The 20356-nt window shown below is 44.0% G+C and overlaps 1 protein-coding gene across 25 annotated transcripts in view; it reads right to left on the bottom strand.

The window, feature by feature from the left end:
• EPB41L3 (erythrocyte membrane protein band 4.1 like 3) overlaps positions 1-20356 on the bottom strand; it is a 201346-nt gene that overhangs the window by 69007 nt on the left and 111983 nt on the right. For 12 of the 25 annotated variants that reach the window (XM_039521897.1, XM_039521898.1, XM_039521903.1 and 9 more), the window contains exons 2-3: positions 20062-20246; positions 9540-9737 (exon numbers count right to left, since the gene is read on the bottom strand). In XM_039521897.1, coding sequence (XP_039377831.1) covers positions 9540-9737; positions 20062-20246 — 383 coding nt within the window. Of the gene's footprint in view, positions 1-9539; positions 9738-20061; positions 20290-20356 lie in introns of all 25 variants that reach the window. The other 13 variants (XM_039521909.1, XM_039521912.1, XM_039521908.1 and 10 more) reach the window with 2 other exon arrangements.

The following is a 20356-nucleotide window of genomic DNA, read 5'->3' as shown; positions in this document are numbered from 1 at the left end:
GGGCAGGGACTCTGGGCTGGGGGCTACGTGGGCCCCCCCAGCCAGGGCAGATGGAGGGTCCACACAGTCTCCACACAGCTGCCCGCACGGCTCTTATCGTGGCTCGGCTGTGGCTCCGAGCCACCCCCCGGCCGGAGCTGGGTCAGGGACAGCCGTGTAGGCAGCTGTGGAGAGCCTCGGTCCCAGCATGGTAGGGGAGGGGGCTGCGCAGGTGAAGGGTCCACGGCAGTTCCCCACAGCGACCAACAAAAATTATCTGCGGATTTGCAGAGAGAGCCATGTGGGCAGCTGTGGGGAGCCCGTGCAGATTCGTGGACCCGCCACCTGCCCTGGGCAGGGAGGCCTGAGCAGCCCCTGGGCAGCTCTACAGGTCTCCCTCCTCCCAGGCCAGCCTGGAGCTCAGCCGGGGAGCCGTGGGGAGCTGAAGCAGACCCTCCACCTGCCTGCAGTGCGGGGTGGTGGGCTGAGACCAGCCCCCGGCCGTGTCTTCGCTCCCCCTGGGTTCCCTGCCCGGCCAAGAGCAAGTGGAGGGTCTGTGAATCTGCACAGGCTCCCCACAGCAGCCCACGCAGCTCTCTGCGACCGGGCTCCGGCGGGGGGAGAGGGGAATGCCTCAGAGCCTCAGCCTGGCCCCCAGTGTAGAGCCCTGCAAATCCGCAGATATCTGCAGATAATTTTTGCAGGTTGTGGATCGTGTGTCTGCGCAGGGCTCTACCTGTCTGGTAAAACTCAAAAAGATACAGGACTGAAGATGAAGAACAAATTCTCTGGGGACTCTAACTGCTGAGCCTTTTGAAAATAAAGCAAATATTCTGCCATTTATTTAGACCTAGTAGACTGTAACTTTCTGCTCATTCAAGAAATTGGTTATCCCCTGTCTGTAAATATTCACATTTATAGGTTTACAGCAAAAGCCATGAAGACAGACTACAGTCTGTTTAGGAAGTCATTCCATATTAGATCATCTGTACGGAATGGTCGATAATTAAAAGATTCCAGGGCATCCAGCTAGGTTGCACCAACCTGTCGAATAGAAAGCCAAAACGGGGGGAGGGAAAAGGGAAATAGAATTCTTATACACATTCACTTGGAAATGCTCTGCTTGAAGCTGGAGGAGCTCAGAAGGAAAAACAATATTCATTTTCCTCATTTTTGGAAACCCTGAATCAGAGAATTCACTTTCAATGTTTCAGAGGACCTGAAATCAAGGGATATATTGTCAAAGTGCAGTTCTGGATCTCTTTTGCTATTGGGCTCTTTAAAGTACAGGTCAGGCCTGAGACCAAGAAGTTTACTTAACTGGTTTCTGCACTGCTTGGCTAGAGGATTACATATCTCTAGGATTATTCTCCTCAGCGGGATTAGTTTGGACTCAAACCCCTGTCCTGGATGTATTCATCAGATCAGGTTTCTGATTCTTTCACAAGTAATCTGAGAAAGAATGGGGGACATCTCGCACTGGGCTTTCTTCTAAGGTGAGAAAGGATTGGTGGAAATAGTACTCAGCGCCTTTTTTTGACCTGACCATATCGTTGAGGTACAATGCATTTAATTTAATTTCTATGATCAATCCTGATATTTACTATGGGATTACATCCAAGGGCAAGAAGCAGTATCACTGGCAGGCTGGTGGTACACACTGCAGGACTACTATGCTGCCTTGTTCAGTGGAGCAGGATGAGACGCCCTGCCAAGTGTCAGACAGCTCACTTGATACTCACACATCTGACACTGATGCCTGCCCACATTTCACGGATGATGTCATATCTATATTTGAGAGAAAGACTCTTCTCCCATAGAATGCCCTTTGGAATTAGGGCCCAATCCTAAACTGATTGAAGTCACTGGCAACAATTCCACTGATTGCACTGGTTCAGGACCAGGTCTTAGAGCAGGCGTAGTCAATTATTTTTTGTCAAGGTCTAAATTTCTTGGTCAAGGTATAGTCAAGGTCCAGACTCCAGAGAGAATAATAATTAAAAAAATAGCAACAAAGTTAAGAAGTAAATAAAAAGATCTTGGGGGGTCCATTCAAAAGCATCTGGTTGTCAGGATTTGGCTCGTGGTCCATCTATTCATTACCCCTGCCTTAGAGGATTAGTTTTGTATTCATAAATCTTGTAATATCTAATACTGTCATTGATCATTTTATGTATTATGAAGCAATTCATTCCAAAGTGATTGAGTCATCTAACTGTATATATAGATATTAAAAGCATTTAAGCAAAAACTTCGTTCAACATAATCTAAACACAAATGACCAAATTCTCAAAAAGGCATAAAACTTGGGTCCCAAATTTTGTAAGCAAAACACATTTTTCACCTACTGTAAGCTTGTGCACATGAACATTCAAATTTGTCTGAGAACACTGCAGCTGCATGCACAAAAATATATATCTAGATATCAGTTTTGCATTCAGAAATGCAGAAACACTTTCTAAATTGAGCTCATTTATTGAGATAATTTGCATAATAATACATGAAACATTTTATCAAAGCAAATCTTTCACATTCAAAACCTGGGGAACATAAAGTCTAAGACAATTGTACTTTGAGTACTACTTATTCATAAGTCAAGCTCTTAAACTGTACAGCACTGGATGGATTCCTTTCCTCTTGGGCTGTGATTTTACATTAGAGATGCTGAAAAACAGATTCTCTCTCTTTAGGATGCTTAATATAGCAGGCTATAGAGCTGATGCAGTAATCTTTCTAAGAAGCATTGTCTGACAAAAAAATAATTACAATTTTCTTCATCTATAATCTCCCCATTAGAGGTTAAAATTTGTCTCTGTCTCTCCTTCAACTGGATTAGCTCAGGTTTCCCATTTCCACAGAGCAAGTCCTTGAGTTGTGTATCTAACAATACTGAATGAGAGTATTTTCTTTCTTATCCTTCCAACTCAATCTCTAAATGACAAGTTCATGATTTTCATAACTGGCAAGTACTTTAATACTTCACAATTTGAACCACGGACCTGTTCCTTTTCTGCTTCATTTCACTCATCTGTCTGTAATCTCCCTAGAAAGCACAGCAATTCTTGAACTATCTTCAGCCCATTCTAGGTGTCAATCTTCTTCATTTCCTTCTTGTGGCATTTGTGAGATTATTCCTTCTCCCAAGAGTTTATCATCACTTTTGCACCATGTTTGGGACTGGTATTCCACCTCTGTAGTGCTGCTAGTTGTGCTACATACCACATACTTTACATACGTCTGCTCGTGTTCACTGTTATATCAGATTGCATGCTTTCTGTGACTTCTGCTGCAATGCTCTAAGCAACCTTTGTCCTATTTTCCTTCAGCTTCTCTCTTCCTTGTAGTGTATTCCAAGCCAGTGGCCGTTTTGTTTTTGGAAGGGATTTATGTCCTCACATTATCCCTTTTTTTGGTCCTTTCCACCACTTTTTAAAGTCTTCCACAGACCAATAATTCTTTATTGCAGTTTATTTTGTCGGCAGGAGTTGTATTTTCTGAACTATTAGGTGAGGATTTTAACCTTATTGACAATAGCTACACCAAAATATAAGATGGAACTCTCACCATGAGTAGACACCTCAGACGATCCGAGAGGAGGTCTATTGATCGGTGAAGCAGTGTCTCTAGAAAGACTGAAATTCCAAGACTTTTTTTGGCATGGAACTCCCTTACAGGAAACATACAGCATCTCCTAATTTTTTATTTTTATCATTTTGTGTTTTCAATGACAACTGTATTGTATATATAGGAACAATGTATGAATAAAGACTTCTGCTCTTCTAGTAGTAGTTGTTCCTGGGAAGGGACTACAAAGGTATTTGACCATCTAGAGGTGAGGCGGGGGGAGGGAGCACGTTGGGTCATGTGCTCACCAAGTTTTCTGCCAGGGTTTATATTTTTGTTTCTTTGGGGTGGGGGGTTCAAAATACATGCCCCTCCCCATCTACAGTTACACAGTCTCTGTGACCTCAAAAGAAATGCATTCTTAGACATAAGCCAACTGCTACCCTCAGTAGATTCACAATGTAAAAATGCAGTGGGAGTTTGTGGCATTGAACCTACTGTTTTATGTTTTTCGCAGAACAAAAAGGAGGTTTTGTGACCTATTTTTGTCTCTTTCTGGTTTGGAATGCCTTCATGCCATGAAACATATTCCTGGGCCAGAAAAAAAACTCACCACAGACAGGGATGCTGGAGGACCAAAAGAGGAAGTTTTCAGCTGAGTCTTAGAATTTTTTCTCTGTGAATACAAGCCACATTACAGAGACTTTGGGTCTGCCCACTGTTACGCTCAAGGTGAGTTCTTTGCAAATAGGCATTGGAGCACTATCAAAAGAGAGTATCCTGGCATAATACAAAATACTGGAAGCCTGAGAGAGACAGAAAGGTAAATTAGTAGAAGGTGAAGACTCCTACGTGGTAATGATGGAAGAGCAGGGTGTGACTGATGATACAGAGAATGGTAAGGAGATAATGGATTAGTAAAACCTGTTTCTGATGTGTCTGACTCCATGAGTGTGTGCAATTTTAACTGTCAGTTTATTACCCTGATGAGCACATAATTGACATGCTATAGGATGTGTTCTACCTGAGAGCAATATACTCCTTTAAATAATATTAATATTTAGCATTCATAAGGTGCTTGTCATCTGTAAAGCACTCGACAACCAACTAATTGATTCTCACAGTCCTCAGAGAGTCAAGTAGTGAAATAATATCCTTGTTTCACAGTGTGGGGAATGCAGTTCTTGTACAAGGCCACACAAGGAGTGACTGGCAAAGCTGTAATTGTAACTGAGGACTGGGATTCTAACTTTCTGAGATTTTGCTTCCTCTTGGCCCCTTTTGGAATGGGACATGATGCATTCAACACAATAGCATTGATGGGGTTATTACTACGTGGTGATGCTTCTGCCAACAGCTGGTGGTTTGCCACATTTCACATTGGCTCACTGCCTTAAAAATTAAAAATAAACACTACACCTCTTGTAAAAGGGAATTAAGTGGACAGAAGCACAAGGAACTTTCAGCATTTAATCTTTGAGTATATTTTTCTAAAAGAGCATCTGGTTTTTATGGCGTTCACATCACATCCATGCATGACTTTTTAGGCCTTTCCCCTTGATCTCTTAGTGTTCAGCTTACCAAGATGGAACTAGCATAACTGCGCCCAGGAACATAATAAGTTCTGTCTTTTGGGGCTGTCCTTAAAATGTTGATCGGGCTTTTTGGAGATGTGACAGGTGAGGTATCCCTTATCATCATTATGCTATAGTCTCTTTGGATCAGCCATATAACTCTACTGCTAGCCAGAGCTGCTGCACAGGAACTTTTCCCTCCACTTCTATTTGAGGCATGGAGTTCTCCTGAGATCTCTTCATTTTCTTTCCTCAGTCTCCCTGGCCAACTAACCCTTCTTAGGAGGTCAGTGTATAGAGTTAAAGAGGCATCATTCCTCTTGGCATGTCGTCATATCTTTCCCTTGCCAGATCAGTTGTGCCAGCAGCGGAACCTTTTGTACAGAGAAATTAGACTCTCCTGGGATCTACCATGCATTCTTGAGTGCTGCACAGTAGCCTGCAGCTGGCTTGAGAAAGCACAAGTTTAATACACAAACATGCTGATAGTTTAATATATTGGTAGGAAGGCCTGATACAGGACTGCAATGCCAACATTGTTGTCTGTCATGTGCACAAATTCACATGTACAAATTTGCAAAGCAGTGGAACTTTGGTCCTCTCAAATATGTTTAATTTTGCCTTTCCAGTACCTAAACTGACATCTGCTTTGGTGAATGCAGTTACATATCCTTACACATGTAACAGCTGAAGTGCTATCCACTTAACTTGGATAACTTTTGGACAGACAAAAGCATTTCTGGACTATAGGAACAGGGGCGGCTCTGCCTTTGGCGGCTTGCCTGCGGGAGGTGCCCGGTCCCGCGGATTCGGCGGCACGACTGCGGGAGGTCTGCCGAAGCCGCGGGACCAGCGGACCCTCCGCAGGCATGCTGCCGAACGCAGCCTGCCTGCCGCCCTCGCGGCGATCGGCAGACCGCCCCCTGCAGCTTGCCGCCCCAGGCACGTTCTTGGCGTGCTGGTGCCTGGAGCCGCCCCGATAGTGAATATTATGAATAAAGGATATTTTAGTTATCTTAGTTGTGCAATTTATATTGGATAGTGGACATTTTGTGAAGCAGACATTGAGTAATCATACAGACATTTAGGAGAGAAATAAGACAGGCAATAAGACAATGACATCTATATGCCAGCATTTTGACACTTCAACTTACATTCAGTACATATTTGGAGAAAGAGTGCAAATTCCTAGAAGAAATCAATATTCATACTATTTTATTTGCATAAATCAGAGTCTAACTTAATAAATTTCTCCTTCTACTTCATCTTATGCCCTCATAAAACTGGTCTTACTCATAATATTTTCATCTATCTAGTGAAATTTGCTTGATTGCACTCCACACAGTGACTTCGATTTTCCATTAAGTGATTAAGACTTCGGTAAGTTCAACTCTTCCCATTAAAGCAAGTACCTATGTGTGGGTTTCCACACTATTTTCTGTCAGATATAAAAACAGGTCTGGAGGTCAAAAAGTAAAGCAACAATCTGAGATTAGTGGTAATGTCACAGCAGTGTATCACACCAGCTATCTACTGCTAGTCTAGAAAGAAACTGTAGAGTACTCAGCCAATGAAACTAAAATGTACTTGACAGCATATTTTTCAAGTTACTATGTATGTAATAAATCACTGTTTACAGCTAAGCTCTTGGCACTGCAAAAATACGTTTGCTCCAAATTTTAAAGCGTGGTCATGAATAAAATTCTGAAGTCCTTGCTCAAGCAATGCTCCTCATTGAAATCGATAGTCAAGAGTGAGTGAAAACTGTGTAAGAACTTCAGAATTTGGACCCACATGCAGCAGCAACCTTCTACCTTTAGAACAGTGGCTCCCAACCTTTTTGGATTATAGCCCCAAAATTTGTGATGGAGTAATGGCTGCTTCACCATTTAGGGTTCCTCACGTCCTCCCCTGGTGTGGTTGCCACATCTCACCTTCTTCTCCCCGCTTCCCCATTTTCTCTTTGGTGCTGTTTTTCCCCAGCCTTTCCCCTCCCTCTACCATCAGAACTTTTTCTTTTCTACATATTTTCACAGATTTTGCTTTTCATTTTTATTCTATCCCTACTCTTCCCTCTCCCTGCTTCACCTTCTTCCACACTTTTACCATCTCATTTTCCCCTTCCTCTTCTGTACCTGGTGGCTTCTCTTCCCTACCACACACTTCTCAGTTACCAAAAGGATCTATGCTGGGTGAAGGGAGCAAATGGCTCCAGTGTGAAGCCTACGGGTTGCAATGGGAGCACTGACATGGCACATAAAAGGGCAGCCTGCCTGAAGAGTGTGTGCCTATAAAGCTGCCAGCTGCTCTCTACTGCTGGGATTTAGGGTAAGTCTACACATTGAGCAGTGAGTGTAAATTCCAGCTCAAGGAGACATACCCGGACTAGCTCTGATCAAGCTAGTGTGCTAAAAATAGAATGCAGCCGTAGCAGAATGAGTGGCGGGAGGGGCTATCCCACCCTGAGTATGTGACAGGTTTAGATGGTAATGCTAGTGTCTTGAACAGGTACATACTTGGGGCAGCCAGCCTCTCCCTGACATTCGAGCTGGGGTGGCTACACTCTGTTTACAGAGCACTAGCTCAATCAGGTGCTATGTGAGTAACTACAGGACCCGGGAAAGGGGAAGCCCTTGGAGATCAGAGGCTCCCTTTCTTTAATGAGTTTCACTGTCAGTGATCCAGGCTGAGTGTCACAGATAGTCATATGCATCTAGAACCCCATGCTCCTCAGGGGTGGCTCTAGGCACCAGCAAAGCAAGCAGGTGCTTGGGGCAGCAGCCCGCAGGGATCCAGCCTGGGAGCTGAGAACCAACAGGGAGCCCTGGGAGCTGTAGTTCTTTGATTAGCCTATAGAGCCAGCCCTGGAGCAGGGAAAGAACTACATTTCCCAGCATTCCCTTGGCAGCTATCAACAGGAAAGGGAGGGGGAGGGAGTATGGTAGCTGAAACCTCATGCTGCAGCTTGCTGTGAATGGAGAGCTCACTGCTACAGCGGGGTGGCACTGTGAATGGGGAACAAGTGTGCCCAAGGAGTAGAAGGCTTTGGCCCAGATATCCCCTTCAGAAGACATCCCCAGACTGGATTAGGGATACTGGTGTGACCTCACCTGGCAGCCCCCAAAGAAGAAACTGGGTGGACTAAATGGACAGTGCCCCTCTCTATCTGAAGCCTAGCAAGGGAGGTACGTGGATCCCACTAGAATTTAAAATGAAAAGTAAGGGAGGGGAGGCTCTACTAGACCTGGGCAGCTTTAGATACAGTACCAGGCATGCAGGAGGATTTCCACTTCTGAGCCATGGAAGCAGAAATTGACTTTTCCTTTCCAGATTTAGCTAATATTCACAAAGAGAATCTAGCACCTGCCTTCCAGATTTGAACACACTCAAAATTCAGGAGTGCTCAAGCTCAGTTTGGGCAGCTGTTACTTCATTTCTCCCAAATCAAATATACCGATCCACTGTAATTTGCTGTAGAAAAAGTAGGATAAAATTGAGCAAGAACTGCTTCCCAGTGGTTTTTAGGACTGGAATTGCTATTTTCAACAGCCATTGCTTTTTTTTTTTTTTTTTTTTTAGTTTTATTTGTTTAAAAGGAAGACAGTGATATTGCAAATTCCCCATAGAAACAGAGCGGAACAAAAAGAATAATAAAGGCACCTCAACTTTTCCTCATTTATGGAGGACAGTCTTATAATATGCATCCAGATATCCTCCAATCACACAAGCTGAAAATTGTTCCACTTTACTGCAGTTCTGTAACCACATAGGAACCAATCCTGTCTGCATTCTGTGCACATCCAAAATTCCTGCTGAATGACCCGCCCTGGGAGCAAATTACCAGTGACCCAGGGCTGGGGTGGAAGGAGGGTGCAGATGTCGGGGGCGGGGAGAGCCCAGGGCTGGGGCGACAGGGGGAGGTCGGTGGGCACTGGTTGGGGGGAAGGAGGGAGCCCAGAGCTGGGGCAGGACGGGGTTTATGTGGGGGGAGAGCCCAGGGCTGGGGCGGCAGGGGGTGCGGGTTGGGGGGGGGGTGAGAGCCCAGGGCTGGGGCGGCAGTGGGGTATGAGGGGGAGCCCAGGGCTGGGGTGGGGGCAGCCAAAAATTTTTTTGCTTGGGGTGGCAAAAAACCTAGAGCTGGCCCTGATGCTCCTTCTCCGGAGTGCTTCTATACCCCTCAATGTGGATTAAATCTGAGTTCAGTCCTCAATCTCCTAGAGAAGACATTGGGAGCTGCTTGGCATTTGGCACTTGTGAAAAAACAGGCCATTTATTTAGATCTAGATTTAGGCTCCCATTTTTGAAAGTCTTCTTGCCCCATGAGTCTACTCGGTTTTTTAGTAGAACTTTTCTCCACAATAGAATGAATTAGGATATACAGGGAACAACAGATAAAGCAAAATAGAGGAAATAACAATTTACCTCCACTTCACATCCATATTCAGAGCCATCCAGGAGCATCACTTTGCACTGCATGTTTTTCGGCTTTTTAACAATCTTTAGAGGAGATCTGGAGAGTTTGCTAGACGATGATTTTTGAGAGAGCTTGTCGTCTTCAAACTGCTGGTATTCCAGCTGTTTTGCAGCAGCAGCAGCAAACTCCCGTTCTCTGTCAGTGACCTGTGAAGAGCAAATGGGAAGATTAAGTTTCAATTTCAGATTAAAATAGTGGCTGTACAATGCAGCCATTCAGAATCAAAATGCACAACTGGCTTTCATCTTATGGAGAGACTATTCACCACTAACAGTTACCCAGCTGCAGCATACAAACAAGAACTTCATCTTTATTGTTTGGGAAAGCCTGCCTTAGTCAATAAAACAACTGTGTGTCTTTGTGTAACTGCCACTTTGAAAGATAAATATATGGCTGGGAAAACCCACTGCAGTAGTGTTATTTTGGGCTTATCCCTGGGTCAGCATCTGAGACATCTATAAAGCTGGTATGATGCAATATTGATTGTGGTCCTTTCCCCTGGAACAGATTGTCAGAGCCACTCTAACCTTCATATAGCCACCTTTAATAGTAAATGCATTATATCAGTTGAAGCTCCATTCCAGTAATGGTTACCTCTATAACCAGTTGTGCCCCTGTTAGCCTCCAGACAAAATTTCAACAACAAAAGCATAGTAATACCTAAGCTAAAGTATAAAATATTAATCTTTTAGTCATCTCACTACCATGAAAAAAAATACATCTGATTTGGCTCTGAACAAATTCAATATAATCAGCAGCCAGCAGCACTGAAATTCATCACAATTTAATCCTCTGAGTCTGTTTTCCTTCAGCGCAACAAGCCTTCATGAGACTGGATCAAATCTGTCCAAAAGCTTTAATCTGCTTTCAGACCAAAACAGTCCTGCGTCACACTGGTAGTGCACAAGACTGTACAGCACACACTGCATCACCACAATATTCCACCTAAATGCAGGGATCTTTCCCTGGTGAATCTCCTCGAAAAAGGTCTCCCAAACATTAGTTTCCCTCCTTTATTCTGTTTGAAGGGGAGAGGGCACTTAGGGCTGGATACATGCCAAGTGATCTAAGCCTGCAAATATAGTGCTCAGTTGTGGTTTTGCTACAGCCCCAGGGCAAGGGGCAGAGCATAGCAGTGCTGTCCCAGGAGCAGACGAGGAACCAGACTGTGAGGATAGTCACAATCTGGTCCTGGGTTCCCCCCTTCCTCCAGGCAGGAACTAAAAGGGACCAGCCCTATATCTGGCTCACATTATTTCCCCTCCTGTGCCCATTTAAATACACTGGCTGGTGTACTACGTTACCACGCCTCTGTCTACTAATTCATAGCTCGTCCATATGCAGAGACTGGTCTCTCTGTGGGAGTAAGGCAGTGCCATATGCCTTTTGCTCCCCTGTGTGGGAACACAGTAAGGGTCACTGCCTGGCCCTCATCTTGGAGCAGAAAGCAAGAAGGAGAGTCAGCCTAGGAAGATATAACAAGGAATAGAGAAGCCTCTTTCAAATCCAGCACATCCTCTTAACAGCAATAAAACATGCTGGGGGCGGGCGGGGGACGACAATGGAAAACAATCCCTGCTATCTCAGCTGGATCTCCTGTTTTAGCTCAGCCACATATTAGTTGAACGCTTTCTCTTTCAGGCACGTAGGGCCAAGAACCTCAACTCCCCCTGAAGCTAATGAGGGTTGACAGCATTTAGTGCGCCATGGGATTAGGGCCTCGTAGAGTAATTAATGTCCATAGTGCCCATGGTGGGTAGACGAAGGAAAGCTTTGGAGAGTGGGGGAGGGGGATGAACATCCCTTAAGAAGGCAGGTAAGTTGCTCAAAAGGAAAGACTGATAACAAAAGCCGAAGAGATTGCTGTTTTAAGAGAAAGAGGCATCTTCAGTCAGAAAGAACTCCCAGACCTCCTTCTTATGGGTTGTTGATTTGTTTCACTGAAACCTGCAACAGACGTTAATATCTCTACATACGCATACAAGAGGTGGCACTGGTATTATTTTGTTGAACTAATCAAGTAGACCCAAACGAAACTAAATGAAATTTGTCCAAGGTTAGAACCACAAAGGATTTTCTATAATTTGCACAGAGCACAAAAACATGCCAGGAACTATTAGAGAGGGCCCCAAAACTGTGATGACATGTCCATGCATTGAGATGATTTCAAAGTGAATTAAGCCTCCTCCTCTTAAAGAAACTTGACATTTTGTTGGTGCCATTATCTAGGACAAAGGCAACCACTAAGAAGCAACCGCATTCACTAGGTTATTTTGAATTTTGCATGCATAGGTGCATTCTCTCCTGAGCCACATTCTCCTCACGGCCCATTTATGCTGTATTTTTGGAGCATTTCAATGCCACGGCCTGCGATGCCATCAACATCTAATAGAGCAGAAGTTGCTTCAGGGTTGTTGTTGGAACATAATTTTTGCAGTTACAGCATTAGTGATACAGACAGAAAAGCTGAACAGCAGCAGGGCTGTCTTCTGATCATATAATTTGGGCGTTGTTCAAGCAATTTACTGCCAGTTCGGGGATTCATAGTCAGTGAATAAATAAGGGGTTTTGTACTAAAATGTTTTACTTCTGAATCTTTCAGGGGTGGGCATATATCTGGTGTTTAGTTTGATACATCCCCATTTCATTTTCATGGGTTTCATTTCAGCTTGTTGGCTTTAGAAGCTGAGAGAGGATAGTGTCAAATCCCAGAAATCCTCTGGGTATTGGTCTGGTACAATTGGGGTCTGTTTAAGAAGTCTTTCACCCTCCAAGAACTTGGTGGATTTACTAAATAGATTAGTTCAGAAGGGAACACAGTTTGGAAATCCCAAAACATACATGTGTAAAGAAGTAGTAACATTTTTTTCCAGTCGCTGTGAAGTCAGCAGTTCAGTGCTATTCTCTGCAGTGAGAGGATCATCAACACAGAAGATTAAAAATAATAGTGGAAGACTGGGAGAGAGGACAAGGAAAAGTGAAGCATCTAAGAGAAAGAAGACCCACAACTGTGGGGGACTGATATATGACAGCCACGCAGAGTAATAAAGGAGAAGTCAGAGGGAGAGTCACGTTTTTGTGAGAACCAGGAGATGGAGAGTGTGTGGGAGAGAGATCATGAACTGCAGTTGGTTTGGAAGATTTGTGTTACAGTTACATTCAGCTGTTGAGAAGGGGCCCTCATAAGTGGGCAATTCAAATAAAAACATGTGAATACTCACACTGCTGTGGTCATTTGAACATGCAATTGCCGTGCTTATGGATCTGTCTGAACATCTGAAGTGCCTATTTCATTAAGGCACACAAACTACAGTGTGCACCACATGCTTCAAAATCAGTTCTAATTTCCTTATTGAAAACAATGTACATACCAAACTAGAAGTTTTTAAACAAATCCCTTTTAAGATGAGACAGCAAAAATACTTTGGACAGTTTTTCATGTATATTTTTCATACTTGCTTAACTCAAAAACAGCTGAACAGATTTTCTTCAAAAAACAGAGACATCCTCTTCATTTGCCAGGCCACCCTGCTCTGTCTTCCTCAAGTCCCACCATCTCAAGGAGCCTGTAGGAGCTGCTTTTGCCTCTTCTCCATGCCCAAGCTCCTTCTAAATGGCATGCAGTGAAGGGCTAATCACATCATCACATGACTTTTTGGCCTTAAGTGGTGTCACTGGATTGGGTATATTAAAAGGGTCCAGCTACATGGGTGTGAACCATTTATAGCACTAGAGGAGGCCAGCTATACAGTTTTTTCTGTCCCTCAGTCAAGATATTGGTGTGGTTCTGCTTGAGTTAGTTCAATGTTTTGTTGATGCTGCTTTATAGGGACCTCTTTTGGTTTCTGCTGCCTGCACCAGGTAGACTGAGCAACATCCTTGAGAATGAAAAAATATTTCCCTTCCTTGGAAGATTGGGTTTTCTCTCCTTTCGTGCATTGGAAGAATGCTGTACTGGTGGAGCTGCGAGGGATTTGGAATTTTCATACCGTGCGAAATTCCATTTGTTTTTATCCCAAATTGGGACCAAAAGTTGAAGTTGCAAAAATGTTTGTGGAATGAAAATTCTGAAAAATTGTGATTCAGAAATTTAAACACAAAAATCTTTTCAACATTCCCAAAATCTGTTCTAGTTTGGTTTGTTGAAATTACCCAACAACATGTTTTGTTTTGAGTCTTTTCAACATAAAACTGCATTTTCCCACTGTAGCATATTGCTTTATGGGAGCTGCAGTTCAGAAACCCAAAGCCCCAATTTTCCCCTATGGGCCCGGTTGGACTACATCTCCCATGATGCATTCACAGTCATGTGACTCCCATTATGCATCACACATAGCTTGGTCAGAGGGCAATTTTCATTGCATTATGGGAGAGAAAGGGCCTGAACTACAACTCCCATAAAGCAATGCACTGATAAGAAAATGCAATTTAATGTTTTACTGAACTGATTCTAAATTAAAAATGTCAAGGCAGTTCAACAAATGAAGTATTCCAATTTGGGTTGAACCAAATTTCCTGATGAAAAAAATATCAAAAATATATTAGCAAAATCAAGATATTCCCACAGAAAATGTTGATTTTTGTGGAAACTACACTGTCCATTGAAAAATCATTCTGATGGAAAATTCCCTAACAAGATCTATTTATTGGTAAGTTTCAAGGTGCCTGGATTTATGGATATATGTGATGGAAACCTGGATTAACTATAGAGGCCATGAGAGTGGGAGAACTGTCATAGCTGGGTTGGTAGAGCCCCTAAAGTGATAGACTTGGGCCAGTAGTCACAAACTGGACAAGAAATGGATAATTTAAAACGGACTTCATCTGGTGGTAAGAACATTGTGAGGACAGGAAAGGAGTCAGGGCTTGGTACAAGTCAGGGGACTCCACAGGACAATTTGGGATGTGCAGCTTGAGGATGTCATCTTTTTATCTTGAGTTGGGCAAAAATGGCAAAAAAATTCAAGACCCACAGGTTGAGATTTACAAAGTAGTCTAGAGGATTAGGCAATTATCTTCCCTCAAAAATAATGGAGGGTAAGTGTCAAAAACCAGAATGGTAGATCACTGGGATTTGGGGTTTACAGCTTTAAAAACAGTATGGTCATCTCGGCTTTAAGCAAATACAAAGAACATCTTCCTTGGCTTTCCACTTCACAGTTCATTAACTATAAAGGGCCTAACAATTTGTCTTATGTAAATCAAATCAGAGTACCTGAAAGGTGTGTTACTCTTGTATATTACTGCAGCTCCTTTAGCACAGTCACACGAGTATGCTGACCACATTCATATTATCACTGTTATTACTGTGATAGAAAAAAAGCTTAACATTTTTTAATGAGCTGTAGCCCACGAAAGCTTATGCTGAAATAAATTTGTTAGTCTCTAAGGTGCCACAAATACTCCTGTTCTTTTTGTGGTTATTTCTTGTTATGTCTGAGAAAAAGCCCTTGATAAAGGGCCAAGTAAAACCAGAATAATTTCTTCTGTTCCACCCCTACTTTTTTACAACTCATAATTCAGGTTCAATCCCAGTAAATAAGGAACACGAATTTTATTGCAACTGATTGCACCTGGGTATTTTTAGAAACACTACATAATAGAAATCTTTCCTGCAGAAAGCTGCATTTGGAGAGGAGTGCCAGTTCACATTTCAGTGCTCTAAAAAAAAAATAGGAAAGCTGTGTGTGTGTGTGTGTATATTTTAGAGAGAGAGAGAGTGTGTGATGGAGCAAGGCTGGATGGCTACAGGAAAGTACTCAGGAACAGCTATGTTAACCCCAGGCTAAGCAAATCCCTAGTACCATGGGAACCAAAATGGCAGCTGCTCCAGGGTAATTAAGGCACCTGGGGCCAATTAAGAACTTTCTAGAAGGCACCGGAGAGAGCTACATTGATTGGAGCACCTGCAGCAAATCAGGGCAGGCTAATCAGGGCACCTGGTATAAAAAGGGGAGCTCACTCCAGTCAAGGAGGAGGAGCCAGAGGAAGGAAGGGCGTATGAGGAGCTGGGAGCCTGAGACACAAGGAACTAAGAACTGAGAGGGTGTACTACTGGAGGATTAAGGAAACACCATGCAGTCAAGCAGTATCAGACACCAGGAGGATCCTATGGTGAGGATAAAAATGGTGTTTGAAGGAGGCTATAGGGAAGTAGCCCAGGGAGCTGTAGCGATCAAGCAGCGGTTACAAGTAGCACTATAGAGACTGCTGCAATTCACAGGGCCCTGGGCTGGAACCCGGAGTAGAGGGCGGGCCCGGGTCCCCCCCAAGCCTCGCTACTCCTAATCAGACATAGGAGGAAGTGATCCAGACTGTGGGTTTCATCCAAGGGGAAGACCACTGAGGGGAGGAAATCCGCCAATAAGCGCAGGACCTACTAGAGGAGAGGAGGAACTTTGCCACTATATATATATATATATATATATATATATATATATATACACATACATATATATACATATACATACACACACACACCTCAGCCTTTGTCAAGGCCAAGGTGTATATATATAACTTGACACACTAGACCTATGACTTTTCCATCCATGACTTTTCCATCCAGCTCTGATGCAACACGCTTTCAACCCTTCTGAAACTGGAATCCCTTTTGATAGAGACACTTCAGAGTCACATAATCTAGCAACAGTGGTCTTTGATGCTGTCCAGCCTCTGCATCAGGCATGAAATACTAATAAATCTGCTGAATAGCTGCACGTCTTAGATTTAGGTAGCTGCTCAGTGTTTAGAGCCCAGCATGTGGACTTTCTTCTCACTACATCACCTGGGGGTACGGCAGAAAGATGGGGGGATTAAATTATTGTACTGTATGGAAAGTGTGTTCATTTGGGAATGGATTCCGGGGGGGTGGGGGGCTCAGCATCAATGTAAAAAATACACAGTACTTTTCTTCCTTAAAAAAAAAAAAGGAAATGAAACAACTTTTCTTGTGTATGTAATGACAGTAAGGAAAACCATTGTAATTGGGCAATGAAATATATCCTGTCCCAGGGATTCTCTCACAGAACTGGTAATAACAACAGTACAAACGTCCTCACTCTGACTGTTTCTCTCACTTCTGAGACAGAGGAATGAGAAGAAAATAATTGCCCAACCAGTTTTTGCTGAAACTGCCAACAATAGTGCTGATTAATGACAATTTTAATCGTATTTTCTGTGACTTGTCCACTTGGACATAGGCGGCAGGTTTGTATAATTTTTGGTGGGGCCCAAAATGGTGGTGCCCCCCCGCTCCCGCCCTGTAAGCCGATATAAAATGAAGCTACAATGCGTCAGTGCCACAAGATTACAAGGGTCAATTAAAAGTGGAAAGTCAGAAGCAGCACTTGCCTACTTCAATATACAGTATTATATTTTGTTGCACCTGTTGTGATGAAGTGGGAATGTTCTTAATATTTTCTCTGAATACTGTGTGGGTGCCTCAGTTTCCCCTGCAAGATGCCAACTGAAGGTGTTGGGGACAAAGAGATCAGGTGGCCTCCTTGTCCGGAAGAGACACAGAGGCCAGAGGAGGGAGTGTCAGTTTGGAGCTGGCTGGGGAAATGGGGAGAGACCCAGAACTTGGTCCTGGGCTCCCCACCCCCCAAGATGGACCTGACAGAGGGGTTCTGTTTTCTGTACCAACAAGCTCTGTTTAAACTGTGTTCCCGTCATCTAATAAACCTTCTGTTTTACTGTCTGGCTGAGAGTCACATCTGACTGCGGAGTTGGGGTGCAGGGCCCTCTGGTTGCCCCAGGACCAGCCTGGGCAGACTCGCTGTGGAAAGTGCATGGTGTGGAAGGGCATGCTGAATGCTCTGAGGTCAGACCCAGGAAGGTGTAAGCTTCTTGCCCTGGAGACAGTATGCTCCAAGAGAGGCGGCTCCCCCAGAGTCCTGACTGGCTTTGTATGGAGTTGTTCCAAAGCATCACAGCATCCCCTTCCACACCGTGCACTTCCCAGAAGTCCGCACAGGCACTGACACTCCCTCCTCCGGCCTTTGTCTTTTTCCAGGCATTAGGAGGCCACCCAATCTCTCTGTTCTCCAACACCTTCAGTTGGCACCTTGGGAGAAATGAAGTAAAAGCTGCCCAAACCGAGCTTGAGCACTCCTGAATTTTAAGGTGTTCAAATCTGGAAGGCAGGTGCTGGGGGTGGGAGAGGGCTGTGGGCTCCATGGGGGAGCATGGCAGCAACTATCTGGAGCTGCACAGAGCCAGACACGCTGGTCTGAGTGGCACAGTAAGCGGTTTGGGGGTTGGAGAAGAGGTAGGGAGTTCCGGGGGGGCAGTCAAGGGACAAGGAGCAGGGTGGGTTGGATGGGGCAGAGGTTCGAAGGGGCAGTCAGGGGACAGGCAGCAATTGGATAGGCATGGGAGTCCAGGGGGTTTATCAGGGGACAGGTAGGGGGTGGGGTCCTGGGGGGAAGTTAGGTGGGGTCTCAGGAGGGGGCAGTTGGGGACAAGGACCAGTGGTGCTTAGATAGGGGATGGAGGTCCTGGGGGGCAGTTGGGGCAGAGGTCTGGGGAGGGGGCAATCAGCGGCCAGGGGCTGGGATTTAAAGGGCTCTGGGCTGCCGGCAGCGGGGAGCCCAGAGCCTTTTAAATCCCAGCCGCGGCCGGGATTTAAAAGGCTCTGGGCTCCCCGCGGTTGCAGGCAGCCCAGAGCCCTCTGACTCCTGGCCGCGGCTGGGATTTAAAGGGCTCTGGGCTGCCGGCAGCGCAGAGCAGGGGAGAAACCTAGCTCCAAATATTGCTGGAGCAGAGCCCCTGTCTGTGAATATTCCTGGGGCTAAAGCCCCAGGAGCCCATATAAGTTGGCGCCCATGCACTCGGAAATAGTTTATACAGCCATCTCATAGTAATGACTTCTGAAGTCAGACTGGTGACCTAGAGGCAAAAGGTTCCATATTCCTTTACCAATCTACTGAGAAATCCAGCTTTTTAAGAGCCTTCAACTACCCAGAGAATTAAGTAATTAGTGAGAACATGTTATCCCGCCAGTCTCATAGGGGAAGTTGAGACCCAGATGGCAAAAACTGGTGCATAAGTTTGAAGAAGAAGAAAATGAATAGCAAATAGTGAACGTGAGTAGTAACTCTGACATAAGGCAACAGATTTATAACCACATAATCAAATTTTGCACCACATCATTTGCTGGCACAAATGATAGAATTTGGGTGTTCAACTATGCAAATACACTGGGCCAACCAGGCAGACATCAAAATGCTATCATTTGCACCAGAAATTACTTGTGCCTACAATTTTGCTCTCAAAGTAAATTTGGATGTAACACTGGGGGCACAAATTGAGAAATCTTCAAATCCAAGTGAGAAATCTTCAAATCCACAATACACAACCTGCAAAGAAGCAGTCATAGGTCACTAGGAATGCTTTAAATGTATGTTCGAACTTATAGTTTGTCCAGTTAAAAATAATGTGTCCTCACTTCAAAGGCAATGCCCCAAACTTGTTAAAAGGTTTAACAGTATTAAAAGGTTTAAACTGATTTCTATTCCATACTTCAAAGATGAATGAGATTAGACAAGCGTCATTAACCCTAGGACACTAAGAGCTGTGTTTTCCAGACACCTGAAGCTAATGGAGGGTCTCTTATCTGCTAAAGCTAATTGTTGGCACTCCTGACCTATTGACTGGAAAGGGTGAGATAAAATTTTGATATGATCATTTTTCACAACTATAATGAATGTACAGATGAATAAAAAAGAATAACCATTTAACAACTCCTCATAGCTAAAACAGTACAGCTTAAAAGTAATTACAGTGCAATTGTTTTTGAATAGTGGTTCTCAAACTTTTGTACTGGTGACCCCTTTCACATAACAAGCCTCTGAGTGCGACTCCCCCTTATAAATATATAAAAAGAGTTTTTTAATTTAACATCATTATAAATGCTGGAGGCAAAGCAGGGTTTCAGGTGAAGGTTGACAGCTTGTGACCCCCCATGTAATAACCTTGCAACCCCAAGGGGTCCTGACCCCCAGTTTGAGAACCCCTGTTTTAGAACTATAGTGGTTTAAAAGACCTCAGAGATTTTACACGGGTCACACACAAAACAAACATCAGTTTTCAGCAGGTGTCAGCGTGAAAATAAATCCTATAAACTCTTTCAGTTTCTAAAATAATATTAGTGTGATCTGATGCAGTGAAAGACTGAAGGGTTTTCCCCTCCCTTTAAGGATAACATTGGACTCTGAAATTAAGTGCAGCAGGTAGGAGATCTGACATTAATTCCAAAAGATATTGCTTAACTGTGAACTAAAATATTTTTAAGCCCTCAGGACCAGTCAATCAATATAGCAAAAGCTGCAAAAACTGTCAAACTAATGGAACTTTTTAATTCAGAAAAAAAAATTGTTTTGACTAAACCACAGGCTACCTCCTAGTCATTAGTTAATAAGATAGCATTTAATCAACCACGTTCACCAAACCTAGAAATGGTTCACTTGCCTGCTCTTTTTTCACAGGGGTACTGTGTGCTGCCACAGCAGAGAACTGGTCTATCGCGTTCTGATGTTCCTCACTGAGCTGCTGCTGCTGGTGGTCTTGAGGTTGTGCCCCAGCTGTCCCTTGCTGAGCAGGGGCTTCTTGCTGGTCTTGGTCCTGATCCTTGGATTCAGAGTCTGATCCCGATTCTGTAGTCATGGTTGATTATGCTGTAAAACAAGATGATCAAACCTACTCAATGTTATTCTTGCAGCCTCTGCTATTTTCTCTTTTTCAATTACATTTGAAAATGGAGAAA

The sequence above is a fragment of the Mauremys reevesii genome, linkage group 2, assembly GCF_016161935.1.
Source record: "Mauremys reevesii isolate NIE-2019 linkage group 2, ASM1616193v1, whole genome shotgun sequence".
NCBI classification, from domain to species: Eukaryota; Metazoa; Chordata; order Testudines; family Geoemydidae; genus Mauremys; species Mauremys reevesii.
The sequence above is the reverse complement of the archived record's forward strand: the minus strand, read 5'-3'. Positions and strand labels throughout refer to the sequence as shown.